Genomic DNA, 27,564 nt, shown 5'->3' with positions numbered 1-27,564 from the left:
TATGCTGATGACTCTGTTCTGTTATCCAACACCCGAGTAGATGCACAAAAGAAATTGAACGTTCTGCAGGAGTACTGTCATCTAAACAAACTTGTTGTTAACGTATCAAAGACGAAGGTATTGATATTCAAGAAAAGTCATGGTAGAGCAAGGAGAGAAACACTTTACTACGAAAATAATCCTTTGGAAACTGTCAGCACAATATGGGTGTAGTATTCTCAAACTCTGGTCTTTTCCACCAGGCTGCCAAAGACATGAAACGTAAAGCAGCATCAGCATCTGGATGTGTCCAGAGAATAGTAGTGGATTCCCGTTGTTCGGCCTCATGGAGTTCGAGAGCAAAATTGTTTGATGCTATGGTAAGATCTGTACTATTATACAGCAGTGAATCATGGGCGCTTAGATACTGGCAACAGCTGGAGGTCATTCAGACAAAGTTCATCAAGTCATCTTTCTATTGGCCAATCAGAACACCAGACTATGTTGTAAGACTGGAAACAGGACGTCATCATCTTGTCTACAATATTTTCAAATCAGCATTCAACTGGTGGCTTAAAATCCTGGATATCTGCGACAACAGAGCACCAAAGATGTGCTTCAGAAGACTACTTGCAACTGATGCAAATGAGAATAAAAAGTACAATTGAGCTTCACAGATGAAGGAATTCTTCGAGGACATAGGCTACGGTCACATATGGGCACAACAAGACGGGCAAGTGGCAAAGGTTCATAAAACAGAGATACTCAAGTCTTTTCGTCAGAAACTGTATAATTTGGATGCGGCTGCGGCAATCAATTCACCTCTTCGTGAGGCCTACCATCAATTGACAACCTACGACATCGCTCCATATCTTGAATCCAACTTACCACATTATAAAGTTAGACTGTTTAGCCAGATAAGGATTTCCACGCATACTGAAGCCATCGTTCTCCACTTGAAAGGTGTCAAGTATACAATCAACCCTCAGGTGCCTTGTCTATTGTGTGGTGACTTTGAAGCAGACGAAACGCTGGAGCACATTTTTCTACATTGTGATTTATATAGCGGTTTCAGACAAAAATATCTGAGGAAATACTCTCTGAATTGCCTAAACGACATTTTAAATATAAGTGATGGTCCGGAAATTAACGACGTCTTTAGTTTCATGTGTCAAATGCTGAGACTAAGATCTCTTGTGCTCTCAGAATAGTATCATCATGGACTGTTGACATGCCAGCAATGATACCTTGGACTTTTTTATTATGAGTAGAAATAATAATATGGAACTCTATTATTGGTTTTGTTGTGTGAAAAACTGTCTCTGTTAATTTATGTGGAACATTTTCAGGAACTTTGTAATCGTACACTGTATGAAGCAATAAATAAATTCAGATTCAGATTCAGATATTATTATTATTATTATTAAATACTAGCTGGCCCGGCGAACTTCGTACCGCCAAACAGTAAATAATGCATCTCATGACAAACTTTAGCTGGATGCACACCTGAGGAGGCGCGATGCGGCATTTTGCATCCAGGTGCTTCTTGCTCATTTGTTTGAATGGAAGAACTCACACACACTGATTCGGACATGGCAGGTAACAGTGTGATGAGACAATCTCCATAAAATAAACACTTTGTATCACCAAGCCGCGCCTCCTTGAGTGTGCTCAGTCTTCGCTTAATCTTATGCACTATATTTTTATGAAAATTATCCATCAATCAGTATTTTATATCTCAATATGGACTTCCTATGTGCTAGTTGTACAGCAGTTTGCATTTTTAGATATAGATGAATGCACCTTGCTGGGGAATTGAATGGTATATCTCCTTGCTGCTGATTTTCCCGTGCATATTCTAAATTTACAGCATTCCGAGTTCTACGACCCAAGTTTGTACGTCGTTCGCACCGCGGCATTATTTCATAGACAATAGATACAATGTAGGTGAAAACAACATGCATTCGCTCAAAACTGCTTTTAACCTTAATTTGGAATACACGGTCTAGAGGTTATGTAAATTATAACTTATCACACACTATTTTGAGTCCCAAAAATGATTGTACTACAATAATTTTGGATTTATCAGATTAATTAATTTTAAAATACAAATCCAAACCAAAATCTTCCTTCACAATCACAAAAAATATTAAAAATTCCACTTAAATCCACAAATTATACTCATGTTAAAATTCTAAACATGTTAAAATTATTATTAAAATTAAAATTTTGTGAATCAGTGGAAAGAAAGAAAATGGAAAAACAGCTCTACTGTACTGAAGGCTGTTGGATGACGGCTGTTGGATGATTATAACAGCTGATTTTTATTTCTGTGTGAGGCCAGAAAGAGTCCTGTGAAAGAGTCCTGAAGTCGGATTATAAATTTGATAGGCCATAAACCTGGTCCTAAACATAACGAGCACAACTGAAAAAATCATCAAATTCGGTGCATACTTAAAAATGTTATTGAACATCAAAATTTGAGGCTTGATTTTTATTTATATAGAATGATAATACGTTTTGAGGGAAAAAATTAAGAACAACAAAATTGAAACTTCTTCGGGACTCGAACCAAGTATCTTTCACTTTGAAGCCGAGCACTTTACCAATACACTACGAGTGCTGTTGGAATGGATTGTCTTGTAAAAACCTTATAACCTCCATCACATTATCCTTACTCTTACTCGAACAGTTTGTGTCATCCCATAGCCTACCTATCTTTTCAGTGATAGAATAAGAGAAAATTTGGCATATTCCATTTAAAAAAGATTCAATTCGTTTCTGTCTGATAATTCATAACGATATCCATTAATTTTTTCATCTATTTATTGATACAAATAAATTGCAGAAAATGCCGGAAATATTCAAATATGCTGTTAAATTTTGCACTGCGATTGAATTCGCCCTCAAAATAGCTAGAGCATGATAATTTATAGCACTTTGTTCAAAATAATCCAACACCTATTATTTAAAATGTTTGTTCAAAAAGCTGAATAATATTCAATTGGGTTCAACAAATTTTCGTTTCTGATACACAGATTTCAGTAGGCTACATATGGTACCATACCTAACCTTCATCATACTTGAAATGCATCTCTTAGGTTACTAAGTCCATTTCCCAAGGATGGGGTGGACCCCCCATTGGTTTCCCAGAAAGGAAACTCATGCGAGTTGATAGAGCTGATAAATAACTATACAGGGTATGAATTTGAAAAGAATCGGTCAAGTTATTTTTGAGAAATCGTGAAAAACATGGTTTTTTAGTAATTATCCGCCATTTTTCTCAAGAATATTACGGAGCTCCTGCAATTTTCCAAGGAAAAAACTCATGTCATTTGATAGGGCTTATGAATAGCTATCCATGGTTAAAATTTGAAGAAAATCGTTAAAGCCATTTTCGAGAAAACCGTGAAAACCCTGGTTTTTTGGTCATTATCCGCCATTTTTCTCAAGAATAATACGGAGCTCATGGAATTTTCCCAGAAATGAGACTCATGCCAGTTGATAGTGCTTATGAATATCTATCCATGGTATGAATTTGAAGAAAATCGTTAGAGCCGTTTTCGAGAAAACGGTGAAAAACATGGATTTTTAGTCATTATCCGCCATTTTTCTCAAGAATATTACGGAGCTCCTGAAATTTTCCCAGAAATGAGACTTATGCCAGTTGATAGGGCTTATAAATAGCTATCCATGATATAAATTTGAAGAAAATCGTTAGAGCCATTTTCGAGAAAAACGTGAAAAACATGGTTTTTTAGTAATTATCCGCCATTTTTTCCGCCATCTTGAATTGAATTTTATTGAATTTCTTATTGTCGGGTCCTCATGGTATAGGGACCTTAAGTTTAAAATTTCAAGTCGATCGGTTAATTAGGAATGGAGTTATCGTGTTCACAGACATACACACACACACATACACACATACACACATACACACATACACACATACACACATACACACACACACAGACCAATACCCAAAAATCATGTTTTTGGACTCAGGGGACCTTGAAACGTATAGAAAACTTGAAATTGGGGCACCTTAATTTTTTTTGGAAAGCAATACTTTCCTTACCTATGGTAGTAGGGCAAGGAAAGTAATAATATAATATTATCACAATCGCTATAAGCTGCCAGCATTTGTATCAAAACTCCAGTATCGAAACATGAGCTTCCTGTATTGAAACACATATTGTTACAACACATTGTTACCAGTGTATCAATTTCTCTATGAGTTTCATTTATAAAAACACATCTACAACGATGAAGGTATGCCGTATGATGTTCCATTAATCAAATTTAAACATTAATTCTGAAGAATCTAGAAAGAAAATTGAAATTTGGGCTTCGAGGTGCACGATTTTGATATTTTTAGAATCTATGTGCAAAATTTGGAGATCTAAATCATTACCGTTTTTCCGGTATGCAATCCACAAGTTAACATGTTTTGATGCGAACAAACACAACCCTACTCTCTTTTATTACCTATATAGAAAGCAAAAGCAATTTTGAAAACTACAGCCCATAATAAATTGTGAGGTTCAAGAGAAGCCTAAACATGCGACATGTTACTTTTGTAACAAGAGCATCCATGGATAGACAATTTGAATATTGAAACGTTGTTTGCAGCAGATTCTAATTTGCATACATATTGGATTAGAGAAAGCAAATAGAGGCTATCAGTCTTGATTGAGGTCAATACCTCAACAGGTACAGTATGGCAGATACGTTGCAAAATAATGTATTGTTCCTAAGCAAACATAGTGCTATAGAGGAACAAGGAATCTTCAAACAGCAAATTGAAAATCATAATGAAAGCTTATTTTTTCAACACAGAAAAAACATTCAACATGTTAACTGCCTCATAAAGAGTGAAATCTCATCGTTGAATCATAGACTAAGTAAACATGATCTGTGGTTGAATTGAAAATTAAGATCAAAACTGATAATATTTCTTGCAACTGGGTCTGTGAACTTGTTAGAATTATTGATAAGTTGTGGAATGATAAGATTGATTTCGAATTTTCCATTATGTAGGCCTCAAGACTGATAACAAACTAAATGATTGATAATTGAAAAATAACACAGAGATGTTATTGAGCAATCAATGACTTCTGTAATTTTGGTGATTAGTCAACCTTTTAGAATGTAAAATTCAATGAATCATTGATTTTATTTTATGCTGGTTTTATTTAGTTGTTGTTGTGGCCACCAACAACAAAACATACATGATAAACATGTGTGTACACACATTTAATCATACATTGTTGTGTCATAACAACGAGACGTTTTGAGCAAAATGTTTTTTGAGTTCAAGGTTTTTGGATCTTCGATTTTTTGTAGATTATTTTTCCTTCTCTACTCAATGGGAGGTTGAATTATTTTTGTATCATTATAATAATTTGTAATTATACAGTGGTTTATTATATTGTTATTGGTTGTTTATTCAATTTTAGAGCCTCTCGCTGATGACAAAACATGCATGATAAACATGTGTGTGTGTGCATGATGATCATGAGTGTACACATATGTCCACCATACCTGTCCCGTCATTGGTGACCAGCCTTAGCCTTTATGGATGAATAATTTTTCAGATGGTCGTTTGGCGTTCTTCTATGGGAGATTGTCACTCTTGGAGGTAACCCTTATCCTTCAGTACCAACAAGTCAAATTTTCCGCCTTCTGAAGCAAGGATATAGAATGGAGCAACCATCTTCTTGTGGCAAAGAATTGTGAGTATAGAATAAAAAACGATTGAAACAAAATTATTTTAGACAGACACTATTGTATCAAACTATACTATTGTATATACTCCGGTTTATACAGAGTGTTTCAGAAGTAGTGATGAACATTCTAGGGTATTGTTCCTGGATGATAGAAGACTATACAAATGTTGTATTTGAAATGTCCAAAACTCAGCGGTTATCCTTATAGCTGCCATTTTGTATTTTTCACTTAGGATTTTTTATCTCAAGAACGAAATGTTGTATTGATCTGAAATTTGGCATGAATATTTATGCTATGAAGACTCAACTTAAAAAAATAAAATGAAAAAGTTTTGATGTTAACTTTTAAAATGACGGCCATTTTTAATTTTTGTTTGCAAATTTCACAAAATCTGTTCACTTAACAAACATTTTACAAGAGACAAAAAGTTAGAAAATTTTATCAAGATTTCAAGGATACCTTATTTATCAAGATTGTTCAAAGAATAAGAGAGAAATTAATTCTTTTCGTACTGCATGCACTACTGTGAACATACAAGATAATCTGAAAAACATTGTAAAATCAGCTGGATGACCATTGGAGCCATACTGAGTTTCAAAGCTTCATCTTAAATATTCATGCCTAATTTCAAATCAATACAACATTTCGTTCTCGAGATAAGAATTCCCAAGTGAGTTTTGAAAAGTGAAAACCGCTGAGTTTTGGACACTTCAAATACGACATTTGTAGTCTCTTATCATCCAGGAACAATACCCTAAAATGTTCGACACTACTTTCGAAACACTCTGTATAAGATTCTAACATAGGATATTATTTTTGGAAAAATCACTATGGCCCGGTTGCACAAAAACCGGTGCAATGTTAACCGTGATTAATATCACGAGAACCAATCAGAGAAGGCCTTTTTGATAAGGCGGATTCACTGTTTGGTTCTTCTTGAATTAATCACGATTGAAATTCAACCGGCTTTTGTGCAACAGGCACTATGAATCATATTCTTTTTTTTCTGATGAGTTTGATGAGGTGTTTCTTTAAAATGCTTAGTAAATCCGAATAGGTGTTATCACACAGTAATTACACCTCAAGAAATTAATTAGTCACATGAATACACGAACTATACGGTAAGTATCATATCATAGTTACAGTGTTGGTAATGTTTTTTTTTGTTTTGTTTTTTTTTTGTATTCGGTAATAATTTTGGCTGTAAGTCTCACAGTACCGGTATCCAGAACAATATAGGCTAATCACAGCCTCCTCTATAGCCCTAAGAGGATTAGATCCATACCATAGAATTAACAATCTAGAAGTTTTTTGTGTAGTTGAAAAGTTGATATTGTGGTAATTATTCACATTGAATAAAAAGACTAAGAAATTGTCTAAAAACCACAGATAGTTAGCAAGACCGGTTTCGGTTGCTACACCATTGTTCTGATAACTCTGTTCATCAGAGATTGACAAGGGTGTAACAACCGAAATTGGTCTTTCTAAGTATCAATGGATCTGTGGTTTTTTGACAATTTCATAGTCTTCTTATTGAAAAATCTAGAAGTACCGTATACAGGTTTTCTCTGGTCTACATTGAGATAGAGTAAATAATAATAAAATACGGTAAACTCTCTCATTATCATGAGTATTACCGCATGCATCATGGAATAATATCAACCATAAATCAATAAAGGGTTTTCTTAGTATTCTACTTTTCAGTTCACTATTATGAAGGATAAATAATCCACCAACAACCAATACTTCTGCTGGTGGTGATTTTCAATGGAATTCAATAAAATATCATTTTAATTGATAGCCTATTCAAGACATTCAGCGGAATTGTTTGCCGCGGAAATGATGTAGGTATTGGAGAAGATGCGCAGGCCTATCACTATAAGACAAAGTAAGGAATGAAGTAATAAAAGAGCGGATAAATGTAAAAGGAAATATATAGCCTACTGATTAGCTTTGGTAAGAGCCAGGTAAAATTTTATGGCCATTTACGCCGAATGAATACGGAGAGAATACCATTGAGAATCTTTTAATGGACTCCAAACCAGCATCAAAATGGGGTGGGTCAAGGCAAATGTGCTGGATGGTCATTGCTCGAAAAGAGATGGAATGCAGAGGTTTGCGAGAGGATGACTGAAGAGATGAGGAGCGATGGCGGAGGGAATGCTAGAAGCGACTCTGAATTGCTAAACTTGCGAAAAAAAATCATTGAACATAATCCTGTATATTTGTGAAAACGTAGCAATAGACAAAAAATTATTCTGATCATATAGATCAGGGCTCTCCAACCTACGGCCCGCGGGCCATATCCGGCCCGCCGAGAGTTATTGCAACATATTTTTTTAAATATATATTTTTACACATTTTTGACAACAACTGTGAGTTCAGTACTCTTCTTTTACTAGCCACTCCATTTCTTAATAAGTGTAAAATTAGCTGTAAACAAGCAGCGATCAACCATTTCGAGATATTACCAAAAGGTCTGCACGGACTGTGCATGTCACAGTTTGAACGCTAAAAACAAGGTAGCCTACTTCCATTTTACAGTTCTCTCTCAGAAAAAGACTTTAGAAATAGAAAAAATCATGCTCGAGCTATGTTTTCTCTTTTTGGATCTACCTACAAGTGCGAGCAGACATTTTCAAAAATGAAGTTTGTTAAACCAAATACTTTCTTGTCAAATGAACATTTGAAATCAATTCTAATGATCGGAACCACAAAGTTTGATCCTAAATGGGCGGACATTTCAAGTGGAAAACAATTTCTCACTAAAAATTAGTATTCTCTTTCAGCATGGTAACTTTATGTAAATTCATGCATTATCAAGTTTTCTTATGAGCTTTTTAAACTCAATTAATTTTATTGGCCTTTGTATTAAAATGAACTGACTTGGTTTGTTTCTTCCTATTTAAACATACTCAAAACTCCTCATATTATTTTAATGGAAATATAACTAGTAGTTCTGTGAACAGTAGACCTAGCTCAGTTATAAACCACAGCCTCCTCTTATACTGTCAGTCAGAGTAAATTATGTCCTGTCCTGTCGTATCGGCGGGATATTGGTGTGTAAACAACTAATACTTTTTGGGTTGGTGTACCGACAATGCAAATAATTTATTTGTTGTGAGCAACTATGCACCTATCATTAAAAGCTTACCGAATTGAAAGCAGAGAAAAGTCGGGAGAAAATACTATGTTATTTCGAGTTATCAATTGCATGCATCATGGAATAATATCAACCATAAATCAATAAAGGGTTTTCTTAGTATTCTACTTTTCAGTTCACTATTATGAAGGATAAATAATCCACCAACAACCAATACTTCTGCTGGTGGTGATTTTCAATGGAATTCAATAAAATATCATTTTAATTGATAGCCTATTCAAGACATTCAGCGGAATTGTTTGCCGCGGAAATGATGTAGGTATTGGAGAAGATGCGCAGGCCTATCACTATAAGACAAAGTAAGGAATGAAGTAATAAGAGAGCGGATAAATGTAAAAGGAAATATATACTGATTAGCTTTGGTAAGAGCCAGGTAAAATTTTATGGCCATTTACGCCGAATGAATACGGAGAGAATACCATTGAGAGTCTTTTAATGGACTCCAAACCAGCATCAAAATGGGGTGGGTCAAGGCAAATGTGCTGGATGGTCATTGCTCGAAAAGAGATGGAATGCAGAGGTTTGCGAGAGGATGACTGAAGAGATGAGGAGCGATGGCGGAGGGAATGCTAGAAGCGACTCTGAATTGCTAAACTTGCGAAAAAAATCATTGAACATAATCCTGTATATTTGTGAAAACGTAGCAATAGACAAAAATTTATTCTGATCATATAGATCAGGGCTCTCCAACCTACGGCCCGCGGGCCATATCCGGCCCGCCGAGAGTTATTGCAACAGATTTTTTTAAATATATATTTTTACACATTTTTGACAACAACTGTGAGTTCAGTACTCTTCTTTTACTAGCCACTCCATTTCTTAATAAGTGTAAAATTAGCTGTAAACAAGCAGCGATCAACCATTTCGAGATATTACCAAAAGGTCTGCACGGACTGTACATGTCACAGTTTGAACGCTACAAACAAGGTAAACTACTTCCATTTTACAGTTCTCTCTCAGAAAAAGACTTTAGAAATAGAAAAAATCATGCTCGAGCTATGTTTTCTCTTTTTGGATCTACCTACAAGTGTGAGCAGACATTTTCAAAAATGAAGTTTGTTAAACCAAATACTTCATTGTCAAATGAACATTTGAAATCAATTCTAATGATCGGAACCACAAAGTTTGATCCTAAATGGGCGGACATTTTAAGTGGAAAACAATTTCTCACTAAAAATGAGTATTCTCTTTCAGCATGGTAACTTTATGTAAATTCATGCATTATCAAGTTTTCTTATGAGCTTTTTAAACTCAATTAATTTTATTGGCCTTTGTATTAGAATGAACTGACTTGGTTTGTTTCTTCCTATTTAAACATACTTAAAACTCCTCATATTATTTTAATGGAAATATAACTAGTAGTAGCAGTTCTGTGAACAGTAGACCTAGCTCAGTTATAAACCACAGCCTCCTCTTATACTGTCAGTCAGAGTAAATTATGTCCTGTCCTGTCGTATCGGCGGGATATTGGTGTGTAAACAACTAATACTTTTTGGGTTGGTGTACCGACAATGCAAATAATTTATTTGTTGTGAGCAACTATGCTCCTATCATTAAAAGCTTACCGAATTGAAAGCAGAGAAAAGTCGGGAGAAAATACTATGTTATTTCGAGTTATCAATTGCATGCCTCATTGAATACAATTGATAGTCCACACGACAGCTGATTTTTCATAATGATACATTGAGATATTTGCATGCAATGACGCATGCAATTAATAATCCACTCCACAGCTGATTTATAATCAATTATTCTATAGTCTGATTTCTGAGGTAATATTGGCGTTCGAAGGAGACTCCTTTTCATTTTATATTATCCTTGAACTACAAAATCTCAAAAAACCTTATACATAAGTCGACGCGAAATTCAAAAGGAACATACCTGTCAAATTTCATGAAAATCTATTGCTGTGTTTCGCTATAAATGCAGAAAATTGAAACATATAAACATAAAGAGGAATGCAAAACCGTCGACTTCAATCTTAGACCTTACTTCGCTCGGTTAATAATTTTACACCCCCCAAATCCCCCGTCGTGTGTGTCCCCACAAGTCAAATTCCACGTACATCCTTGTTATAGGTCCTCTAAGCCTCCCAAGAATTAACAATGTGGCCCTTGGATAAAAACGGTTGGAGACCCCTGATATAGATGATCCACTGTCTATTGAAATGGATACCTATAATATTCTTGTGTTGTTTTCCATGACGAAACACTTGATATAACTATATTGTAGTCACGACATTAGTTTCTGAATAAATATTTGAAATAAATTCATTTTTTTGTCTCAAAATGTGGAATGTATTATTTGTTGGATTTATTTTACTCCTGATAAGGAGCTTCATCAACCTGTCACCAGGGACAATTTTGAATATGAAAATAACAATACCGGTACCCTAAATTTTCTGCATCTCTCAATATCAAAATACAACAAACCAAAATCCAATAGATTCAGATAACCTACTTTGACAGATACACTCATAGATGAAACATCAAAATATCGGGGGACCGAGCTTTGCTCTGGAGTGTAAAAGCATAGAAAATTTGTAACGAAAGATAGAATTTATAGTTTATATTTATTCATTTTCTCAGTCGTACAATTATTTTGACAGTTATATGAGGAGGCACTTTCAAATTAATAACTCAAAGACTGATAAGCATCTCACTGTCGAAAGATAATTATCAGACAGAATTAAACACAATTATATAAAATATTAATAAAATATCTAGCAAGAAACAATGGCAACAAAATGAACTTAGTATCATTAAACAAAAATCCCAACACCTCAGATCCTGGCAAATACGATGCACTGACATAACTATTCCAATGGAAAATCACGAAGAATAGCCAAAAGATATTCAATCATCTGGCTACAAAAAAACACTAATTGGAGAAATTAATTGAAATAGGGAAATCCAGGAGAAAATAGGACAGCACACTAAGGGCGGTTTCCGAGCTCGGGATTGAGTTCAGTTCTAGACTTTGAACAGCTGGAGTCAGGAAACAGGGAAACAGGGTGTAGTCGTAGTCTACATTTAAATTGAATTTCAAAAAACTAGAAAATTGAACACAAAATGAAATAAAGAGAGAATAGTCTTTAGCTCATGTTTCACCTATTTTGAATTATTTAGGAATGTTTCATTTCGTCAAGAAAATTTTTTCCAATTATAGAAATGAGAAAATGAAGATTATCATAAAAGCTACAACTATGAACATAGCTGCAACTATGAATAGAGAATATGAAAAGGATCAGATGCTGCACATGCCCCAAATTCTATATTTTGGACAGACTGGCAGCGTAGTAGCCAGATACAAAGGACACATTAGAGCATTAATGTTGAATTTAGTATCCACATTTCTGTAGAACAACTCATAACCATGCTGGACACAATCATAAAACAACCAAGCAGTCATTGACAGAATCCAAGGGGAGGGCAGTGGACTGTGAATGATAGTTGGTATAAATACCTACAAATAAATCTTTGAATTCTGTGCATAAAAATACTGATAGCTTGAAGTGTGGTAAGTACGCCAATAAAAGACTAAATGAATCATCAATATAAGATTTAATAATAATAAGATGATAATAGGCAGATGGCCACATACAAAAAACATTGAATCAAATATCTTGAGATCAATAAAATAATAATAGGCAGATGGCCACATACAAAAACAATGAGTCAAATCTTGGGAAAATTACAACATGTGAAATAATGTAGAGAAATACAAAATTTAAATGAAATTAGGTCAATGACATTAATGACCATTGAAGTCTGACAATAAATGAAAAGGTAGCATTAATGATACCTGAAATGAATATAAATTGAGTGCTATAATGAAAGTTATTACTATAAGGTACAATATTAATGATTAAGAAATGACAATAAGCTGTAAAAAATGCTCAGCAAGTAACGTATAAAAATATATGCGGCATAGGCCTTCAGTGATTTGAATGTCAAGATAGACTTCGACCAAACAATTAATAGGCGTTACTGGCCTTAAAATATCACTTAAGAGCTAAGGGTAGCTAATAAATACAATGAGGACAGTCCGGGTTGAATATAGGCGACATGGGCCTTCAATGAATTGAATGTCAAGACAGACATCAATTAGAACAAGTAATAGGCGACAGTGGCCTCAGAAAATCACTTGTAAAGCCAAGGGTAGCTGTCAAATCCAATAAATTAATAGTTGCTACTATTGAATACAATTATATAGGCGTCAGTGGCCTCAGAAAATCACTTGTAAAGCCAAGGGTAGCTGTCAAATCAAAAGAATAATTGCTACTATTGAATACAATTATATAGGCGTCAGTGGCCTTAGTGAATTGAATGTCAAGATAGACATTAATAAAACAATAAGTAGGCGTCGATAGCCTCAGTGAATTGAATGTCAAGATAGACATTAATAAAACAATAAGTAGGCGTCGGTAGCCTCAGTGAATTGAATGTCAAGATAGACATTAATAAAACAATAATGATGCATACGTAAATGAAAATTGAAAAGAACGATTTACATAACCTGAATAAAATTTTGAAGAGGAGATGCGGCCAGGCAGACAGGCAATGACTCCGCATACCAACAGGAACAGGACATCAGCAAGCGATGAAGTGATCTGGCCATGCGATGACAAGCATGGAAACGTCCACTACAGCAGGCGAATCCCCCAATGGAAAAGTAGACTGGAGCGAGTAGAATTCCAAACGAATAATCCGATCTTCAAATTGTGGAATTTTTGGATTGATTTCCAAACGGTAGAGATGATGCACTTGAAAGTTTGAGTTTCACGAGGTGAAGCCAATTGTAGAAAAATGGCAACTGAAGCTTACACGAGGTTCTAATTTTTGACAAAGTTTATCAAAGCAATAAGCAAGCAATCGATGAATAATTTACTCAAAATTGAAGAATAGAATAAATGAATTAATTTGAAGAATAATTCACACTTTAAAAAAGGTTCTGTAGATCAAATGAATAGCGATGAAACGCTCACACGAGGTTGCAATTTTTGACAAAGCTTATCAAAGTTTAACAGAGTAACTGAGTGAAGAACTCGATGAATAATTGAATCACACTTGAAGAATAGAACAAACGAATTAATTTGAAGAATAATTCACACTTTAAAAAAGGTTCTGTAGGTCCGATGAATTCAGATGAAAAGTTTAGACCGGGCGTGAGATGCATACCCGACGACCTCCATGAAAAGACAAACAGCAAAAGGCAAAAGACGCTAGTAACAAAAAGGGAAGGCGGAAATGTCAGCCACGTATGTGAAACGTCCACAAACGTTTGGTGAAAAAGTGGCAAATATCTAAAAGGTAAGATGCCTAAAGACAAGATTAAATTCCAAAAAATTGAATAGCACAAATATTAAAATTGCAACGGCAAACAATCCGACAAAAAAGGTACGAATAGAAGTATAGAAAACCAGCTGACTAGAGCAGTGGCAAAGAACCGCGACTGTGACGTCACTGGTCAGCGGGATAGACAAAATGACGACATGATGTCTACGTAGTAGCGGAACGAATAACAAGTGGAACCATTCCAATAGATGCTTTGTCAGATTTTACATAAACTGGGCCCCTTGTGTCATACGGGGGTATGGCACAATAAGAAAAAGTAAGAAATATGTCAAATCTGGCAAGGCAATTGGAAATTGAAAACTGGGCCCCATGTGAGAACCAGGGGAAAAAAACAATGAAACCTAAAAAATACAACATGAACCATAAGAGCAAGGGGATTAACTAGAATCCTCATCAATGGGAAGAGGTGCTAAACTCGAAATAGCTCTCTTAAAAGTGCCAGAGGGAGTGAGAACAGTGACAACTCGAACCTTGTCGTCCTTACCGGGATGAACTTCAGTAATGCGCGCCAGCTTCCAAGTGGACTGCGCGGAACCAGGATCCTTCAAGATGACAACTGTACCGACCTTCAAATTTTCATAATTGTTTAACCATTTGCCTTTTTTCTGAAGAGTGGTTAAATAAGAAGTACGAGATTTGGGGCCGCCTACACAAATGGGAATAGGACCGGCGTAATACAAACCACAATTGCAAAAGGGAACATTGGCCTGAACGCGGGCCGCTGGTAAACTACCCATGATTTGCTCAGAGCGAAGAGCCAAAAAGCGAAAACACAATATGCAATGCCGCAATACACTTTTGATGGTGCGACGGGTGGAGGGAAACCAAAATCATTGTCTTACACTGGCCATGGTGGCCTGCACCCCAGCATGACTTAGACGACGATGGTGAGCAACAATCAATGCATGAGTGAATTTGTGATTGCTGGGCAACAATATTTGATGTTTATAATCAAAGGAAACATTTGCATTTTGCAAACGTCCACCAACTCTGAGCAGAGAATCTGAGTGAATGAATGGTGACAAGGCTTTAATAGAACTATTAGGCAATAGCTCCTGATTTTGACGCAATGCTTTAAGTTCGGCAGAGAAAGCTTCTTCTTGAATAGATTTGAAGATACAATTTTCAGCTTCTGAAATTTCAGAGACAGCTAATTGACCAAAGCGCGGAGTGACTGAATTTTGTTTCCTACAATTATGAATGCACCGTAGAACATACGCTGTTGTACGAACGATTTTGTGTTGCGTTGAGCAACTATTGATTATGCCTGAGATAACATCATTATGAGAAGAATTGGTAGCTAATACCAGAGAAAACTCCTATAATGAGAATAACAACGTAGTGCATTTATAATATCACGCATAAGTTAGCATAAGTTAGTTCTGCATTGTCCCACCAGATCGCATAAGCATGTCAACAGTCGCTTGTAACGGCTTGAAATGAGTGGAAGGAGAAAAGTGGGCTGGCATGGGAATATGGAAGGAGAGTGTCAGTCTTTTGATCCGGTTTTTTATAGCTGCATCTGGCAGCCTGCCAGGCTTTCAACTCTTTTCTGAGGAAGCCTCAACAATAATAATTATTGCAAGCACAACAAAGCCAATTAGTGGCCTATTATAAAAGACAAACAATTTCATTCCTTTGTGACATGTAGCTTTCTGCTCTGACAACACTAGAGCTGAATTATGAATATATATAATTTCTATTTTTCTATAATCTGTTGATATGATAAGTTCTTTAATATGATAAGGAGAAGAAAAGGAGGATGATAAGAATAATGAGAAAAATAAGAAGATTTTATTATTATTCTCAGCTCTTCATCTTCTTCACGTTCTCTTCCTCTTCCTCCTCCATTCTCATCTTCATTTTCTTCTTCTTCTCCTTTTTCTTCTTCTGCTATTTCTTTGTTTCTTCTTTTTCTCCTCCTTCTTCCTCCTCCTAGAAGAATAAGAAGACACGAAGAAATAGCAGAAGAAGAATAAGATGGAGATGAATAAAATGAAGATAAAAATGGAGGAGGAGGAGCTGAAGGAAGAGGAGGAGAAGGAGAAGAAGAAGAAGAATAAGAAGAAGAGAAGGAGAAGAAGAGGAAGAAGAAGAAGAGAAGGGGAAGAAGAAGAAGAAGAAGAGAAGAAGGGGAAGAAGGAGGTGATGGAGTAGGAGGAAGTGTGAGTGTTAACTATTGTTAACTATTATTAGGAGGAGAATCTCTTTTTTCAGAAAATTTATGGCTTCCATATACTTGATCAGGAAATAGTTTTCTGGTGAATCTCTCTAATTAGAAACTACAACAAAATATAAGGGTGAATATAATTATATTAAAGCATGCATACCGCGTGGGGAATTTTCAGTAATTATTGAGAATTGTATTGAATACTTGCTCTCGTATTGTGAAACACATATTTCTCATTATTAATTTGTGAGAGGAATTCTCAAATGATACTTGTTCTCTTATTGTTAAACTCTCATTCTTTATTTTTTATTTGTGAAAAGGAAAACCAACTCTTCATGATCCAATAATAATGTATTTAATGAAAATGAATCATTAATTGAAAAGTATTATGTATGTATGAATTCATACTATAAGTACCCTACAATATATATTCCTTCTGAAAAAATGATAATTCTCTAAGACAAGTGGATTGGTTGAATGCCTGTTTGAAAGACTACGAAGGATGACAACCTCTTCAACCAACTCGGAGGGCATTTCTATTCTAGAATTTAACTCTCATACACTTAAAACAGGATAATGTGTGGTAAATTCAATTTCTTCCAAACTCCACATTATTCTCCTATAATCGAGAGAGAATAGTTGGGCATATTTTAAGATATTTTTAAAATTGCAATTTATTCAGTTTATAACGCTTTTATGATGTGAGTGTTATCAAATTCAAATTCAAATATTCTTTACTCCATACGAAAAACAGATTACATTGTAATACAGAGCATGTTTTACTGGAATACCCCTACAAGACTATTCGTCTGAGTGTAGGGGGTGGGTTCCTGTTACAGTGGGTAGCCATAGTCTATTCAAATATTATATAGGTAATAGAATGTCCGACTTTAACAAGAAGAAGGTAAGTATAAGATAGTTTGTATTATAATTATGAAATTAAAATTACCTATTACATTGTACATTGACGAATTTCATAAACAGAAAAAGATTGAAAAGAGTAACATATATATTATACAGATTCGAGAATTGGAATATGAATAAATTCTTGAGATTGCATGAGTGGAATATATTTTGTATATACTTATTGTAAAAATAATGGTACTTCTCATATAAAAAGTTACCGAGGAACAGAAACCAGCCGATTCCACACAGTGACTATTGAAAAGAATATAGTAATGAAGATGTGTAAATCTATAAACGATTAATAAAGTATGTGGTAATATAAAGAGAGAAAGGGAAGTTATGAAAATTTATAAGCTCTCAAAAATGAAAAAAAATCTATGTATGTATAAGAAAAGCTATCAAATTAATAGAGATGATCTTAGTGCCAATAAACAGACTGAAGCAGGCTTTCTGACGACTCCCAGCCCAGGCGGTATAGCCACCCCTCCACCTTAGTGCAGGGACACACGATCCGGCGACATCGCCGTCCGGCGTTTTCGCCGGACCCGGCGACAATTAGCATTCAGAACACACGACAGACGGCGAAGCTGCCGTCCGGCGTTTTCGCCGGGCCCGGCGGCATTATTTCCTATTATATTATTATATTATTGTTGGGGATGAATATTTCCTTCCTGTAGGACAGTCGCTGTTCAGATACAGGAACAAAAAATTAAACTAGACAGTAACAACAATATTATACTCGACACTGAACGAAAAAAGGGCAACACACCAGTTGAATCAGGTTGAATCAGTGTTGCAAACCCTGCAGAGAAAAATATCGTAGCAGCTACCCTTACAACCCTACCCTTGTAACCTACCCTTGTAACCCTACCCTACCCATTTGAACTTTACAAATGTAATAAATAAAGAAGTGGCATGGGTGGGACAGCGCCGTCCGGCGTTTTCGCCGTGTCGTGTGTTCATCTCCATATAGTACAATGCCCTGCTACTGCTTTCGGCGGCAAAACCGACGGCGAAGTAGAGAATACCGGCGATATCGCCGGGTCAATTCTCGCCGGCCGGCGTTTTCGCCGTCGCCGGCGTCGTGTGTTCTGCCCCATGCCTTCCTGTGTACTTCTTGCAACCGGACGGCGAAGCTTCGGACGGCGAAAACGCCGGACGGCGATGTCGCCGGATCGTGTGTCCCTGCACTTACTCTTGAATGCAGCCACACTGCATTCATCCATATCAGTTCTTATCTCAGCGGGCAAATTACGATAGACCATTTGAACCAAATAAAAAGTGTCCTCAGCTCCACTCCATGACCCACACTGCGGCGTCGCAAACCGAAGTTAGCTCTATACCGTGTAGGATAGGTATGTAAAATATCTGATAAAATTTTAAGTTATTAGTTTTTTATGTAGATCAATAAATATTTAATGTACAATTGCCTTACATTTAAAACTGTAAATTCTGTAAAAAGTTGTGCTTTTGGATATCGGCATTCCTTATTTAAAACAGTTTTGATCATTTATCCTAATAAATAGGATGCAAAGAACTTATAACAGCTCGTCTGGGCGCCTAGATGTCTTCTGGTTTTCTCGCGCTAAATTCCAGAGAGCGTTATATGATAATTAAATCTTGTGTAAGCATGATCTGATCAAATGATAGTTGGTGTATAACTGCGCGAGGTCTACTGTTCACAGAACTACTAGCAGTTTTGTGAACAGTAGACCTCACGCAGTATTCTCATCCACCTGATTGAAACTATAGACCTTATGGAAATACAGCAATAGACTGGCTTCTCCACACATCTGTGTAATCACTTGTCAGCTGATTTATGATGAATAATTCTTTAATCTGACTTTTACTGTAATATCGACTTATGAAGGAGGCTCCTTTTACCTTTCATATTGAAATGCAAAATTTCCAAAAACCTTGTATATACGTCGACGCGCAATTAAAAAGGAACATACCTGTCAAATTTCATGAAAATCTATTACCGCGTTTCGCCGTAAATGTGCAACTTATAAACATTTGAACATTTAAACATGTAAACATTCTAACATGTAAACATTAAGAGAAATGCCTAACCGTCGACATGAATCTTAGACCTCACTTCGCTCGGTCAAATATCAAGTTATGATGTTCATTTCTCTTCTTTTCTGATACTTTTTTTAGCAGTCAGTCCAGTAGGAAATTCATAAACTAAAAAAAAACTACTCAAGTTTCATGATATTACGTGATAATAAATATTAATATGTTATAACAATAAAATAAATAATAATTTTATTAAGTGCAATGAAAGTGAAACGAGCTCTAATGTGTCTCCAAATTTATTATTAATCTTGGTAACAGATCTTAAAATTAGCATTGCATTATGTTGATGATGTTTATTATTGTTATAAATAATGATATTGAATGTTGATTGGCGAAATGGAAACATGGGTCTGATTTCTGATTACAAAGTTTCTTCCTTTAATTGACATCTAATGAATTGCGTGTGTTTTCTGTGTGAGTTTACCAGGGTTAATTGAATGGAACAATATGCCCACAACCCGATGTTACACCGTTAGAGTTTTCTGTTTGGGGGCATTAAGCATTGGGGAGTCCGATGGTAGCAAGCATTCAAGAGAGACATCAGTGTTTTCAACACCCACCATTGAACGATTCTTATAATCAACCGTGACAAGTCCTTTCTGTGTGAAACACAAAATGCAATAGCCAAAAAGGTATCAGAGAAACGAAGTTCTCCATTATATTATAATGGTACGATACTCAGTTTTCAAAAAGTGACCAGCACTGATGCCGACTCCATAAGGTCTGGGTAGGTAGGTATCAGGTAGGTAGGTAGGTAGGCTGTGGAGCCCACCCAAAAATATTTTGGGGGGCTGAGTCCATAAAAATTCTGATCAATTATATGGAAAAAACCCCTCCCCAGACCCCTAACCAATGAGCCCACCCAAAGATTTTGATAAGTCGGCGCCCATGGTGGCCAGGTATAAAAGTGATAAATTCAGAATCTTCATGTTCAAATGCATGTTAAACAGCTCATTAGTTAATAATAGTCCAGTTACGAGATAGTGAAAAAGGGCAGTTTTGATAATTAGTTCCGAAAACGCAACATTTTTCGGGTAATGATTCTGGAGTATTGGATATCTTTACAAAAGTTGACCTTATAGAGCAAGTGAGAGAAAATGAGTATATTGTGATTCCAGGCTATTAATTATGTATACTAACATCCTGCAAAAATTCAGCTTCACCAAATATTATGGATAGGGTGACTTATGTAGTTTAAATGAATGTAATAATAGTAATACATCAACTTCTTCTTCTTTTCTCATGTTATCTTATTCTCTTCATCTCCTACTTATTTTTCTTCATCATCATGTTGTAGCTCTTCTTCTTTTTCTCCTTCTTCTGCTTCTTACTATTATCTTTTTGTCATCATGTTCTATTATTTATAATAATAAATACTTCTTCTACTCAAAATCGTCATTTTATTCTTATCATCTACTCATCTTCTTCTTTTTCTTCTCCTCTTCTCCATCATTCTATTCTTCCTCTTCTTCTCCTTCTTCTTTTTATTTTTTCTTCTTCTCATTGAAGAAAGATAAGAATGGGAAGGAGTAGCAAGATAGAAATAAGAAGTGGTAGAACATGAAGAAGATTAGATAGTGGAAGAAGAAGGAAGAAATCTTCTTCTTCTTCTTCTTCTTCTTCTTCTTCTTCTTCTTCTTCTTCTTTCTTCTTCTTCTTCTTCTCTTCTTCTTCTTCTTCTTCTTCTTCTACGAGGAGGAAGAGAAAAAGAAGAAGAAGGAGTAGCATATGAGAGAAATAAGAATTAGTGGATCATGAAGGAGGAGAAGAGGATAAGAAAGATGAAGATATACTATACAATAGTGATAGAAAATAATAAATATTTAGAAGATGATGAACTGAAAACTTCATATTTTCTTCTTCTTCTACTTCTCTTTTTCTTATTCCTTTACTTCTTCTTTACATAGAATTCTCATTCTTACAGAACACAGAGTAATATAAATGATACAGTCATGATTCAGCTGTGAGAATGTTGGGATAAAAATGCAAAGAAAACAGAAGGCGGTTGAATAATATTATTATCACAATAGTCCTATAATTATTGCTATAATTGCTTCACATGTTGACAGGTGTCTGGTGCCGAGTTGACTGTGTGTGTGCATCTGTGTGGTGTGTGTGTGGTGTGTGTGATAGTGTGAAGGAGTGAGGGGCGACTACCTGTCAGTGGAGTGGGTGATAGAGTTGTTGTGAGGACGGAGTGCGGAAGGGGGGTGAGCGAGACCGGAGTAGGGTTCTGCGCGCAGTCTACAATCTGGCAAAGGAACTACCTCGATTACGCATGAACAGTATGTCCTATTCCGCTAGCCTTCTGTTGTAATTCTGTGCTAATACCTGAACTGAATGAGAACTGATTTCCTGAACTGATTTCTCTAACTGATGAGAGACATCATTTGAAGTTAGGACATTCGATGTGACCCTACGGGGAGCGGCCACAGGTGAAGCGGGGAGGCACGAACGAGGTGCTGCAATAGGACGAATGGTTTTACAAGAACCAAATATGACCCAACCTAGACTGGTTTTCTGAAGGATGGGAGCGTTTTGAGCTAGATATAAATTTACCAGGCTGAAGAACAGATGCAAATATGCCAGCACCAAGTAACAAATCTACAGGTTTAGACTGATCAAACAATGGATCCGCTAATTTGAGTTCAACGGGAATTGAAATTTTGGAAAGATCGATGTTCACACTAGGAACATTAGCTGATATGCTATCAACTACAATACAATTTTCTTCAACCGACCACGAACGATCAGATGAAGACAAGCAAACCGAATGAGAAATAGATGATTTGGTCTTATTCTCACCTACACTATGAATCAAAGTGTCAGAATACAAGATAACAAGTGACAATTTTTCAGCCAACCTAGTTGACATCAAATTACAATCAGAGCAAGAGTCTAAAAGCGCGGTTGCTTTAATAAATTCCTCACTAGAAGATTGAACCAAAACTTCGGCAGTAGGTAACAAGGCGACAGTTGATTGCTGTTGCAAACACAGAGACGAAGTGGAGCTCATTGTGACATGAGAGTTCTTCTGAGGCTGTTCTGCATGAGAAACAGCTTGCTTAGTTGTTTCCACATTCTGAACCATGACGGAATTCAAAACAGCATTCTTGCCCCTGGAGGGAGCAAAGGATTGAGAATGAATAACATTTGAAGTTACCTTATCCTTAGAAGTAGGCTGAGTGTTCCGTGATTGAGGATACGACCTGTGAAGAACAGTGTGGTGACTCTTGCCACAAAGTGTACACGATTTGTCCGAACAAACATGATTGGGTGCGAAAGGCTTGAGGCAATTATAACATAACCTTTTGTCACGGACAGCATTCCAACGATCAGTAACCTGTAACTTCAATAATTCATTACAACGATTTGGAAAATGACCAACAGAATTACAAAAACTACAGGTGACATAGAAGAGGTAGTAACCTGCATCCTAGCTTGAACATTTGATTGACTTTGATTGAACTTTGGCTTGCTATGAGCACCAACCGAGTTGGATGTACTTTGCTGTACATTTCCTTGATGATGGTTAGCTGAGCTTGAAGCAACAGCTTCCATGATTTTGCATTGAGATTCCAAAAAATTCCAAAATTTATCAATGGTGGGAATGTCGTGTATACCAACACTCTTTTCCCATTCTCGAACAGTAGCAGTATCCAACTGCAACAACATTTTGTGCATATACAACAAGTCCTTGATTTGGACTCCAAGTTGAAGCGCTTCGAGCGCGGTAATGTGGGACTTGCAAAAGTCAATGAATGCCCGTAATGATTGCAGACAGTTACGCTTTATGGTAGGCGGAGATTCAATTGCCGTGACGTGCCTGGCAGCAATTAATCTCTTGTTGTCATACCTCTCCCTTAAGAGGTTCCATGCAAGCTGAAAACCATTTTTGTCAGCTTCAATGTGTTCCACTCTAGCAAGAGCTTCACCACTGAGTGATTGACGAAGATAGAAAATTTCAATGAATCATTAATGTTATCTTGATTACCAATAATATTAGTAAAAGCACTTGAGAATGCTTGCCATTTTGAAAGCTCCCCATTGAAGCGTGGAAGCGGAATCTGAGGCAACTGAAAATTTGCCAAAGGTGCGTTTTGAGATGTTGGCCGCTGGGAAGCACCAGCAGTGGCCTCATTGATGCGTGTCTGCTTTCAAAAGCAGTTAATGCAGCATTTGCCTTAGAGGTAATGGAGATAAACTTATTGAGTATCTCAAAATGAGTTGAAGTGTCCTGCACTTGCAACTCTGAATTCCATAGTTGTTGATGTATCTTATCATACTTAATTCTAAGTAAACCTAGTTCGTTTTTTACAGTCAATAATTGATAATAAGTGGCTTCAGTGTCCACAACATAATCGTTATAGCTGGTTATGAACCAATCTATTTCCTGGTGTAAATTGTCTCTTGCATTGAAAAGAGCAGAAGGCTCAGGAAGTGAATCTTCCTCATGATCAGACATGCTTAAAAATTAACAGAAAAACCTGAGTGAATGACATGATAGTGCACTGTAGCAATGCGATTGCTGCGCCAATAAGCAACCTTGGGCGCTGGTCCAGTACGCAGAGAGGCACGCCTGTGCGTTTGAGGCAAGTTGTATCAAGCTTGCTGTGCGGCGAGTCAAGTAGCGAGCTCGCAAGGCGGTGTAGTTTGCCGTGTTTTGTTTTCTCAATGCGCAATAGCCGTCTGTGACCAGTTCAGTGCGGTTCAGTCTCTCAGGGTACAAGATAGTTGATAGCTGGTGCATACACGTCGCAGCGTGCTTTGAGTTGCAGCCAGTACTGAAAATTTGAAACAAGTGTGTGAATGCTTAATATTGAACAATATAAACATACAAAGGTACAATGAAATAAAATATACTCTAGAGTGGGACCTAATCATTGGCGTCAAGCTAGACTATTAGGCACACGGTCACTGGAACCCTAAGGTTCAATGGACTAAGAAATTGTCTAAAAACCACAGATAGTTAGCAAGACCGGTTTCGGTTGCTACACCATTGTTCTGATAACTCTGTTCATCAGAGATTGACAAGGGTGTAACAACCGAAATTGGTCTTTCTAAGTATCAATGGATCTGTGGTTTTTTGACAATTCATAGTCTTCTTATTGAAAAATCTAGAAGTACCGTATACAGGTTTTCTCTGGTCTACATTGAGATAGAGTAAATAATAATAAAATACGGTAAACTCTCTCATTATCATGAGTATTACCGCATGCATCATGGAATAATATCAACCATAAATCAATAAAGGGTTTTCTTAGTATTCTACTTTTCAGTTCACTATTATGAAGGATAAATAATCCACCAACAACCAATACTTCTGCTGGTGGTGATTTTCAATGGAATTCAATAAAATATCATTTTAATTGATAGCCTATTCAAGACATTCAGCGGAATTGTTTGCCGCGGAAATGATGTAGGTATTGGAGAAGATGCGCAGGCCTATCACTATAAGACAAAGTAAGGAATGAAGTAATAAAAGAGCGGATAAATGTAAAAGGAAATATATAGCCTACTGATTAGCTTTGGTAAGAGCCAGGTAAAATTTTATGGCCATTTACGCCGAATGAATACGGAGAGAATACCATTGAGAATCTTTTAATGGACTCCAACCAGCATCAAAATGGGGTGGGTCAAGGCAAATGTGCTGGATGGTCATTGCTCGAAAAGAGATGGAATGCAGAGGTTTGCGAGAGGATGACTGAAGAGATGAGGAGCGATGGCGGAGGGAATGCTAGAAGCGACTCTGAATTGCTAAACTTGCGAAAAAAATCATTGAACATAATCCTGTATATTTGTGAAAACGTAGCAATAGACAAAAAATTATTCTGATCATATAGATCAGGGCTCTCCAACCTACGGCCCGCGGGCCATATCCGGCCCGCCGAGAGTTATTGCAACATATTTTTTAAATATATATTTTTACACATTTTTGACAACAACTGTGAGTTCAGTACTCTTCTTTTACTAGCCACTCCATTTCTTAATAAGTGTAAAATTAGCTGTAAACAAGCAGCGATCAACCATTTCGAGATATTACCAAAAGGTCTGCACGGACTGTGCATGTCACAGTTTGAACGCTAAAAACAAGGTAGCCTACTTCCATTTTACAGTTCTCTCTCAGAAAAAGACTTTAGAAATAGAAAAAATCATGCTCGAGCTATGTTTTCTCTTTTTGGATCTACCTACAAGTGCGAGCAGACATTTTCAAAAATGAAGTTTGTTAAACCAAATACTTTCTTGTCAAATGAACATTTGAAATCAATTCTAATGATCGGAACCACAAAGTTTGATCCTAAATGGGCGGACATTTCAAGTGGAAAACAATTTCTCACTAAAAATTAGTATTCTCTTTCAGCATGGTAACTTTATGTAAATTCATGCATTATCAAGTTTTCTTATGAGCTTTTTAAACTCAATTAATTTTATTGGCCTTTGTATTAAAATGAACTGACTTGGTTTGTTTCTTCCTATTTAAACATACTCAAAACTCCTCATATTATTTTAATGGAAATATAACTAGTAGTTCTGTGAACAGTAGACCTAGCTCAGTTATAAACCACAGCCTCCTCTTATACTGTCAGTCAGAGTAAATTATGTCCTGTCCTGTCGTATCGGCGGGATATTGGTGTGTAAACAACTAATACTTTTTGGGTTGGTGTACCGACAATGCAAATAATTTATTTGTTGTGAGCAACTATGCACCTATCATTAAAAGCTTACCGAATTGAAAGCAGAGAAAAGTCGGGAGAAAATACTATGTTATTTCGAGTTATCAATTGCATGCCTCATTGAATACAATTGATAGTCCACACGACAGCTGATTTTTCATAATGTTACATTGAGATATTAATTGCATGCGTCATTGCATGCAATTAATAATCCACTCCACAGCTGATTTATAATCAATTATTCTATAGTCTGATTTCTGAGGTAATATTGGCGTTCGAAGGAGACTCCTTTTCATTTTATATTATCCTTAAACTACAAAATCTCAAAAAACCTTATAGGCTAGATACGTCGACACGAAATTCAAAAAGGAACATACCTGTCAAATTTCATGAAAATCTATTGCTGTGTTTCGCTGTAAATGCAGAAAATTTAAACATATAAACATAAAGAGGAATGCAAAACCGTCGACTTGAATCTTAGACCTCACTTCGCTCGGTCAATAATTTTACATCCCCCAAATCCCCCGTCGTGTGTGTCCCCACAAGTCAAATTCCACGTACATCCTTGTTATTGGCCCTCTAAGCCTCCCAAGAATTAACAATGTGGCCCTTGGATAAAAAAGGTTGGAGACCCCTGATATAGATGATCCACTGTCTATTGAAATGGATACCTATAATATTCTTGTGTTGTTTTCCATGACGAAACACTTGATATAACTATGTTGCAGTCACGACATTAGTTTCTGAATAAATATTTGAAATAAATTCATTTTTTGTCTCAAAATGTAGAATGTATTATTTGTTGGATTCATTTTACTCCTGATAAGGAGCTTCATCAACCTGTCACCAGGGACAATTTTGAATATGAAAATAACAATACCGGTACCCTAAATTTTCTGCATCTCTCAATATCAAAATACAACAAACCAAAATCCAATAGATTCAGATAACCTACTTTGACAGATACACTCATAGATGAAACATCAAAATATCGGGGGACCGAGCTTTGCTCTGGAGTGTAAAAGCATAGAAAATTTGTAACGAAAGATAGAATTTATAGTTTATATTTATTCATTTTCTCAGTCGTACAATTATTTTGACAGTTATATGAGGAGGCACTTTCAAATTAATAACTCAAAGACTGATAAGCATCTCACTGTCGAAAGATAATTATCAGACAGAATTAAACACAATTAAATATATAGCAAGAAACAATGGCAACAAAATGAACTTAGTATCATTAAACAAAAATCCCAGCACCTCAGATCCTGGCAAATACGATGCACTGACATAACTATTCCAATGGAAAATCACGAAGAATAGCCAAAATATATTCAATCATCTGGCTACAAAAAAACACCAATTGGAGAAATTAATTAAAATAGGGAAATCCAGGAGAAAATAGGACAGCACACTAAGGGCTGGTTTCCGAGCTCGGGATTGAGTTCAGTTCTAGACTTTGAACAGCTGGAGTCAGGAAACAGGGGAAACAGGAAACAGAGTGTA

General features: G+C 36.2%; 1 protein-coding gene across 1 annotated transcript in view; it reads left to right on the top strand.

Annotated features, from left to right (window-relative positions):
- Positions 1 to 27,564, top strand: part of LOC111053840 (tyrosine-protein kinase receptor torso) — a 320,170-nt gene that overhangs the window by 289,268 nt on the left and 3,338 nt on the right. The window contains exon 17 of the mRNA XM_039421048.1: positions 5,577 to 5,714. Coding sequence (XP_039276982.1) covers positions 5,577 to 5,714 — 138 coding nt within the window. The remainder of the gene's footprint in view (positions 1 to 5,576; positions 5,715 to 27,564) is intronic.

This window comes from Nilaparvata lugens, chromosome 2, assembly GCF_014356525.2.
Source record: "Nilaparvata lugens isolate BPH chromosome 2, ASM1435652v1, whole genome shotgun sequence".
In the NCBI taxonomy this organism is placed as follows: domain Eukaryota; kingdom Metazoa; phylum Arthropoda; class Insecta; order Hemiptera; family Delphacidae; genus Nilaparvata; species Nilaparvata lugens.
This window is presented reverse-complemented; position numbering and strand designations above follow the sequence as displayed.